General features: G+C 49.7%; 1 protein-coding gene across 1 annotated transcript in view; it reads left to right on the forward strand.

Annotated features, from left to right (window-relative positions):
• The window catches only part of ASPRV1 (aspartic peptidase retroviral like 1), a 1,028-nt gene extending 353 nt beyond the window's left edge, over positions 1–675 (forward strand). Inside the window, exon 2 of the mRNA XM_007453412.1 lies at positions 1–675. This exon is cut by the window's left edge and continues 3 nt beyond it. Coding sequence (XP_007453474.1) covers positions 1–675 — 675 coding nt within the window.
• The last annotated feature ends 8,474 nt before the right edge of the window (positions 676–9,149 follow it).

Genomic DNA, 9,149 nt, shown 5'->3' on the forward strand with positions numbered 1-9,149 from the left:
TTTGAGGTCATCAGTGACCTCAGCCACTGGGACCACGCCACCAAGCTGAGGTTCCTGAGAGAGTCCCTCAGGGGAGACGCCCTGGAGGCCTACAGTGGACTCAGTCCTGAGGACCAGGGGGAATACGGGGCTGTGAAAGAGGCCCTCCTGAAGACCTCTGGGGGACCCGGGGCGGCCCACGGCTACCAGCCCAAGGAGATCCTCTTTACCAACAGCATGGGTAAGGGCTACTACCTCAAGGGGAAAATTGGCGACGTGCCCGTGAGTTTCCTGGTGGACTCTGGGGCCCAGGTCTCCGTGGTCCACCCGCGCCTGTGGAAGGAAGTCACCGATGGCAACCTGGATGCCCTGCGACCCTTTGAGAACGTGGTGAAAGTGGCCAACGGGGCTGAAATGAAGATCCTGGGTGTCTGGGATACAGTGATATCCCTGGGCAAGCTGGAGCTGAAGGCGGCTTTCCTAGTAGCCGACGCAAGTGCCGAAGAAGCCATCATCGGGACCGACCTGCTCCAGGACCAGGGCGCCGTCCTGGACTTCGAGCATCGCACGTGCACACTGAAAGGGATGAAGTTCCGCCTTCTGCCCGTAGGGGGGTCCCTGGAAGACGAGTTCGACCTGGAGTTCATAGAGGAGGAGCTCTACTCAGAGGGGGGGCGGCAGCAGCTCTCCTATTGAGAAGCCCCCTTTGCCTCACCCCCCAGATACTGGCGGGAGGACCCACCACGGTGGAGGGGACGGGCACATATCCTCAGGGGTCACTCGGCTTGGCCAGCCCTCTTATACCAACCCTCGCCTTCCTGCTCCTCCTTTGCAGGGCCCTTAATCTGCCCCTGATGGGGGAGGCTTCCATGAGAAAAGGAACAGGGGAGGGAAAGCAGGCTGGCTTTCTTAGGGGGGGGACGGGTCCTCATGGTTGTCAAGCTGCTTCTGGTGGCAAAGCCTCGGAGGCTAGAAGAAGGTTCCAAGAAGGCTAGAAATGATTATCTTTGGGAGAGGACTGGGGGACGCCTTCAGGTTCCCTGAGATGTGGCTCTATCACCTTTGGGCCCAGGTAGCCTGTCTCGGCTGGGCTGGGTCCTGGCTGCAGGGTCCTTACAAGCAAGACCCAGCCCTCATGGTGTGGGTCACAGCTGCCCTGGGGTTCTTCACTGTTGGGTCTTCCCACCTGCACAATGTGTGTTTCCTTCTGTCATTTGCTTCGAAACCCATTGAGCCCTGTGCCAATAATTCATTACTTCAAAGAACAATAAAGGTTGACTCATGGGAAAACCATGTAATGTGCTTATTGGGGATGAATGGAATGGATGTGAGAGGGTGGGGAAAACAGGCAGTGAATGGAGAACAGAAGGAAGGTTCAAGTATTTACGGAGGGTCTCGCTTGGAGATAGAAGAGAATACATATACAGTGACGATGTATCTTGGATTTTCCAAGACAGCCTCAATTTCAAATATCTTGACTTATTCCCTCCATAATTCTTGTCATTTCTAATCTAATCGTGATTCCTCTAATCATTACAAACTACAATATTTTAGTATCCAAACTGCCTCTTATAGCCAAGAGTGACCCTAAAGTTGTGGTCTTGATTGGGGGTTGGAAAATTATGGTTATTGTAAACAACTGAGAAAGTCTCTGCCTGCGAAATAGGTTCTTACAGCAGCCTGGGATCCGGGACTTGGAGGCAGAAAGCAAGGCTGGGGGCCAGGTATTAACCTGCACGGGGCGCCCAAGGGCATCTGGAGGGTAGAGGGGGCCGGGCAGCGGGAGGACGTTCCAGATCCAGAAAATGGGGTCATCCCTCTTAAGGGCCTACCTCGTATTTGCTTCCAAGTTCCTGGCCTTCTCTCTAGAACTCAGCAAGGCTGGGAATCTGAAGACTCCCTGGTCCAAAGGGAGACGAAGGGTGCAAAGCTTCAAGACCTTTTGATGGGAGGCAGGAAGGGCATCTTCCCTTCATGAGGGTGGAATGAGCTTCTCCTGGGAGTTTCCACCTGGACATCCCTGAGGGAGAGAGAAACAGCCTGAGTGGGAACCAGAGGTGGGGACGAGCCTTCTTCTAAGAAGCCTCTGGGGACTTGACCTTGAACCTATCTGAGCCGAGAGTGGCTGCTTGTCCCTCGGATTCCAGCTATGATTCTCCTGGGAACTGAGGCAACTGCTCAGCCCCTAACCCCTTTGATTACTGAAGCCCCTTCCCTGGGCAGCCCAACATCTTAACGGGAATGAGCTCCATCAGTCCCAGGGCACGCGGGGCCACAGGCAGTCCTGGATCAGGAAAAAGTCTTTCCCCAGGAACGCGAGGACTGGAGAAGGGGCAGCCCAGCCAGAGGCCTTGGCTTGCAGGGAAGGAGAAATGGAGAAGGGGGTGGTCTCGTGGCATCCAGGTCCCCCAGCCCCCTTCTCAAATTTGGTTTTCAACCCCCTAACAAATGTAGCTTCTCTCCTAGGCCAAGCCCTCCCGCCAGGGAACAACGTAGGTGGCACCTCCCTGTGACCTGGCTAGGTCCTTCAGATCCTAGCCTCCTGCTGGGCTGAAGGAGGGAGGGGAAAGGGTGGGTGGGAGGTGGACAGGGGAACGGGGAATTGGGTGCCAGGCCAGAGTTTCAGGGCAACACCCAAGTGGTCCCCTCCCTGCAATTCCCCACGCAGACAGGGTGCCGAGCCCTGTCCTGGGTGAACAGGAACAGGATGACCTGTGTCCCAGCCACAGAGACCCTCCCTGCCCTGCTATGAGTGAGGAAAGTGCCTGATCACCAGGCTCTCAGCGAGCTCTGTCTCCTGGAGGAAAGTGAGCGCCTGGGGTGAGTCCAGCCAGACTGACACATCATGGCATGGGTCTCCGGGGAAGACGGTACTAAGTGGTGGTTCTTACCTGGAGACCTGCTGCGTGTGTGCGTCGGGGGCCGGTTCCCAACGCAACTGTGTGCAGGGAACCTGAGGTGCAGGATGGGGACATTGCTCTCCTGGGAGCAGAGTGCCAAGGGGGAGGGGGAGGCTGGCAAGCAGCCAGGTAAAGTGGGTTTTGGCCACAAGTCACAGAGGGCTTGACCCCTGGGTGGGGAGTTCACCCCTGACTTGCACACAAGTGTCTGAACAGGGAAGGAGTATAGGAAGATTCACCTGGCTTCTGGGTAGAGGATAGAGTAAGGCAGCAGCAAAGAAGGCAGCTTGGAAGCCATGGCAGTATTCAGACTGAGGGTCTGAACTTGAGAAGACAGATAGGAGGAGACAGATGCTGGCAAGTTCATCAAGGTCTAATCCTGCTGCCCATTGGAATCACCTGGGAAGATCAATGACTGATGCCTCTTCTGGTGGTCCTGAAGTGCAGCCAGGCTCCAGAACACCTGGTCTTAATCCCAGCTGTATCCACCCCCTTGTGACCCAAAGTGTGATCTCTGGACCAGCCGAAAGGCAGTGACAGCATCACCTGGGAGCTTGTCAGAAATGCAGGATCTCATCCCCACCCAGACACGCAGCAGGACCTGTACTGAACAAAATCTCCAGGTGATTCTTATGCACACAAATGTTTGAAAATCCCTGGCCTAGAACACTCTGATACCTCTAGTTAAGGGGCAACTCATGGCCCCCACCAGACACACTCTTTAATAATGACCACCTTACACTAAATGCCTACTAATTCCACCAACTGTGCTAGGTAATTCTTCATGCTTTTATCCAGCAAACATTTGTTTTTGAGCTTTTGTTTTGCTGTAACTCCAGACTTACTGAAAAGCTGCAAGAATAGTACAAAGAATTTCCATATATGGTTCACCTACTTTCTCCAAACATTAACATTTTACCAATTAACTTTATCATTCTCACATTCTCCGTATCTAGATGTGTATGAACTGTTTGAAAATTGCAAATATGATATACACGTACCTCTAAATACTTTAGTGTTTATTTCCTAATAAACAAGGAATTCTCTTATATAACCACGACACAAGGATCAAAATCAGGAAATTAACATTGACATAATATTACTGTTATCTAATCTACAGACCTTATTACGTTTTCCCAATTGTACCAGTAATGACCTTTATAGTGAAAGAAAACAATTGTTTTCTGATCCAGGATCCCATTCAGCCACGTAGCATTTAGTGGTCATGTCTCTTTAGCGACCTCTAATCCGAACAAGTCCTCAGTCTGTCTGTGTCTTTCATAACCTTGACATTTATGAAGAGGACTGGTCAGTTATTTTGTAGAATGAGAATCTACATTTGGGTGACTCTGGTATTTTCTCAGGATTAGATTCAGGTTAAGCGTTTTGGGCAGGAATACCCAAAAGTGATATTGTGTCCTTCTCAGTGGATCATATCAGGAGGCATGGGATACCTATCTGTTCCATTACTGGTGATGTTAACTTTAATTAGTTGGTCAAAGTGGTGTCTGCCAGGTTTCCCCCTGTAAACTGCATGTATTTTCCCTGTATAGTTTTTTTAATTAATTAATTAATTAATTAATTTTTGGCTGTGTTGGGTCTTCGTTACCAAGCACTGGCTTTCTCTAGCTGCGGCGAGCGGGGGCTGCTCTTTGCTGCAGTACACGGGCTTCTCACTGCGGTGGCTTCTCTTGTTGTGGAGCTCGGGATCTAGGCGCGTGGGTGTCAGTAGTTGTGGTGCGCAGGCTTCAGTAGTTGTGGCGCACGGGCTTCAGTATTTGTGGCATGCGGGCTCAGTAGTTGTGTCTTGAGGGCTCTAGAGCGCAGGCTCGGTAGTCGTGGCGCACGGGCTTAGTTGCTCCGCGGCATGTGAGACCTTCCTGGACCAGGGCTCGAACCCATGTCCCCTGCATTGGCAGGCGGATTCTTAACCAGTGCGCCACCAGGGAAGTCCCCTTCCCTGTGTAATTAATGAGTGTCTTCTGGGTTGATGCTCTGAGACTATATAAGTAGCCTTTCTCATCAGTCACCTGCTAGATCTGTTGATGATCCTTGCCTGCCCATGGTGATTTTCTAATTCTACCCTTCTACATTTGTTAGCTGGCACTCAACTCTAAAGAAGAGCTTTCCCTTCCTCTTTGTTTATTATTTATTTATATAATTGTAGACTCACAGACGCTTGTTTTATTCAGTGAGTTATACTCTGTTACTACCACTATTTATTTTGATGCTCAGGTTGTTTTAAATTTGGCCTTGGGGAACTCTTCAAACTGGTTTCTCTCTTCTTGGCACATGTCCCCACCATCATCTGAACCCTTCTTTATTTTCTGTCACAAGATGTTCTAGGTTCATCTTGTACCACCCCTGAAATTGGCCGTTTCTCCAAGGAGCCCTGGTTCCTTTTGGTGGAGTCTGGTATTTAGAAACCAGGATCTGGGGGTTGGGTGTGCTTATTGCTACTAGGGTGTCACTACTCCTAGATCCTCTCAGTGGTCAGAAAAAAATATAGTACATCTATGTATGTTTCTGTGTCTATCTCTCTGTATATATACTCCCTCTATATATTTAAAATATGAGTTCATACTGAACCTCCAATTTCAATGCAGCATCACAGGGTTTATTCTAATCTTCCCCCTTTCCATATTTGCACCTTCTTTCTCCAATGAGAAACCTGACTCCAGGTTACTTATTTGCTCTACCCTAAATACCCAGAAAGTAGTTTCAGCATTGCTAACCCATAGCCTACGAAAAACAAACCCAGAAGCAACCAGTTATTAATCACCTACTCAGTGCCATGTGTGGGTCGGCCTTGGCAGCAAATAAACTTTCGTAAACTATGAAATCAGACTGCAGTTATCATAAGGAGAGCTAAGGCTCCCAGGTATGCTTAAGTGCCAGTCTATGGCTATTAGTTTACCTTGAGGACACAGTGTGTCCATCAGGAGGGAAGCTGAGGGAGTGGCCAGCCTCAACGTCCCCAGACAGGTGACCTGGCCTGCCCACCTGGTCCTCAGCCCCCCGAGGAGACACTGAGGCAGCTGTCAGGGCTGATGCCGCCACAAGTTCCAGTCCCGTCCGTCACTGTCCTGGCCAGAGTCCACTGTTGCCAAGCAACCCTGCGTAATGAATGTGGCTTCCATGGCTGGGCCACAAAGAGGGTGAACCCTGGTCCGGCCACTCTAGCCACCCACTCCGCCCAGCTGTTGTTTCTCACTGTGGGCTCATAAATTGGTTCTCAAGTTCTGACTGCTCAGATTCTGTGGGCCAGCCTCCCCCAAGCCTGGATGGGGGTGAATTCTCCACCTGTCGCCTGTGGGACTCACCTGAGGCTGGCCTTGCCCTGCCCCTTCTCTCTGAGCTCCCGTTAGAGCGTCTTCCAGTCCTGGGAAGTGTGTGAAGTGAGCCCTGCCCTCTAGGGATTTACAGTCTGAAGAGGGAGGCTGCCAGGCAAAGGAACCCTGGATCTTAGAGTGGCCCGTCGTTGCGTCCCCTCCTCACTCCCATCTGTGCAGGGGCAGAGGGAGGGTCACGTGGTGGGGCTGAGGGCCAGGAAGCATTCCACAGAGGAGGTCTTTAAGCTGAGTCTCAAAAGACAAGTGGTTGCTTTCCAAGACAATGCAGGGCAGAGGGAGAAATGTGAGGGGCGGGAGAGAGGCAAGCCAGCTAACGGGGTGACTGGGGCAGCGAAGACAGAGGGCCAGGTGGGAGGGGCCTGCACGGCCTTTGAGGAAACTCCAGAAGGCCAGGGATAGCCAATGCCGGATTTCTTCACCTCTAAGAGGCATCAGTTCAAAAGTCCATGATAAATTTAATACTTTTGGGAGAAAGAAAAAAATCAACCCTGTTAGCATTAATGTATGCACACCCACGGTATATCCTGACTCAAAAAGCAGTAAAATGTGTTTGTGGCGGATGGGGTGGTGGTGGCTGTGGGTCCTTAAATAGAGAAAACACGTGACTTCATCTCAAGTACCAACTCAGACCCATGCAGCTGCCTGATGGGAGGTGCTGCACAGTATCCTGGGACTGTGTTCAGACACAGCCAGAAAGGTGCCATGATCAATTAGTGCTGGCTGTCCTGGGAGCAAGTGTGGAGAATAAGCCCCTGTCTCCTCTGCTGTGTGCAGTCAGGGGCTCTTCAACCTTAGGTAATGGGAAGGCAGGGAAGTGACACGATGACATCTGTATTTGTAACACACCTGAGCCTCCCCACAAACTCAGAGATGTGTGAGAAATGTCATTAAAAAAATTTTCTTTTCCAAAATTAAAGCTAATTATGTCTAACTCTGAGCCCCCATTCAGCCAGGCTCTTAAGACAGTCACTCTCAGTCATTTTGGGGGCATTTCCTGCTCTGGATTGGGGAAAGTTCCCAGAATCTTATGTGGCACTGAAGCATGGAGGGGAGGGAGGCTGCAAGCCATAGATACCCATGTCTCCGTCCACAGGATCCCTCTAGGCCACGTGACTGTGCTGCTGTCTGTGCCATGCATGGTCGTACAAGGGGTTTGGGGTCCCGCCTTCCTAGGGACACCAGGCAGCCCCTCCCTGTGATGTCTTATCACTTCTCAGGATGAGGCTGCTGAGTGGTGTGTGGGTGTCTCTTCTCTCCAGGACTGACTACTGTCTGTCCCCTGTCCAGTTAGATCTGTCCTCTTCATCTCCTCTCACTCACCCTGAGGCCACCCCACACCTCCCGTCCTGGGCACTCCAACGAACATATCATCATCGTGGGTTTGGGCAGGTACAGAAGACAGGAGGGGTAAGTATCTTCCGTCTTACAGGCAACACTGGCTTTTGGCCCAGTGACGTAAGAGAGCCCCCAAAGCCCTGGCTACTTGACTGAGATGGAAGAATCGGTAGCAAAAGCACACATTGGTATTTTCCTGTTCCACAGCCCACAGATAGGGCTCAGGGAATAAGACAGGCAGGGTCAAGGGAGGTTGTCTGGTGGGGATTTTTGTGCTGCTCGGGTGCTGGCTGACGAGGCTAAGCAGGCCCAGTAGGGAAGGGGGCCGATTCCCAAGGTAACAGGGAGGAGGAACCAACAGGACTTGGGGACCTCAGTTATGGGGTGTGAGAGAGGGACAAGTCTAAGGCAGCAGTTCTCAGCTGGAGGCAGTTTTGCCCCCAGGGCACATTTGGCAATGTCTGAAGACCAGTTTGGCTCTTACAGCTTTGGGGGGTGGGGAGGTTGCTAATGGCATCCTCCAGGGATGCTGCAAAGCATCCTGCAGTGCACATGACACCTCCCACCCCACTCCCAGCACTGAATTCCTCAGCCCCAAATGTCAGCAATGCCGAGACTGAGAGAGTGAGCCTGACGTGACTCATAGGTGCTGATGTGGCCATTTCTTTCTAAATTGCACGAAACCCCTGCAGTGTAGGTTTTATCCCCATTTAACCGATGGGGAAGTTGAAATTGGGAAAAGTTAGTCTGCCCAGCGTTGCTGTAATGGTAAGTGATTGAACTGAGGTTGGTGTTGAAGCCTGTCTGACTTTAGAATGTTCAATTCAGTCCACCGGAGCGGTTTGGACAAACAAAGATTTGGCTAAAATGAATTTAGGTTGTTTGCATTTATTATAAATAGAGTAAGGCAAGACAAAGTGGGTGAAAATGAATTTGAACAGCTGAAATGACCAACAAGGAGGGTAACTAAACAAGTGTGTAAGGTATTTGCAAAACTCATGAACATGTTAACTGTGGTTGGAAACATTCATTGTTTTTATCACATTTTTTTATGAAAAAAAATTCACAGAAGTCATCAAACAAGTAGAGGAGAAATATTGGCTGAAAATAAATTAGGAGGAAAAAAGCCCCTAAAACCTTTTACCAAAATTCCACGACCATTTTTTTATTGTTGCTTATTATTGCTTTATGATTTTTTCATTGTTTAAATTCCTTTTAGTGTTTTTTTTTTTCTTTCTTTTACAAAAGCAGTAGTGCTCATTATAGGAAAACCAGAAAATTAGGTCAATCCAAAAATACATAAAGAAACATCATGAAGAACCCTGCACCCACTCACCCTTCCTAGGTCAAATGTGGCATATTTTTCTAGACCTTTCTCTATAGACATTCATTCATACATACATCCATATGGATGTATTTTCCTTCATTCTTTTTCTTTCACTCTCTTTTCCTTTCAAAAAGGAAATCCTCGTTTTTCCTTTTTAGCAAAAATAGGATTATTCAGTAATTTCTGTTTTGTAAATTCCCACACTTTATGTGGCCAATTCCCTATTTTTTCTTCTTCTTTTTTTTTTTTTTTTTT

The sequence above is a fragment of the Lipotes vexillifer genome, unplaced genomic scaffold (genome assembly GCF_000442215.2).
Source record: "Lipotes vexillifer unplaced genomic scaffold, Lipotes_vexillifer_v1.1 scaffold253, whole genome shotgun sequence".
NCBI lineage: Eukaryota > Metazoa > Chordata > Mammalia > Artiodactyla > Lipotidae > Lipotes > Lipotes vexillifer.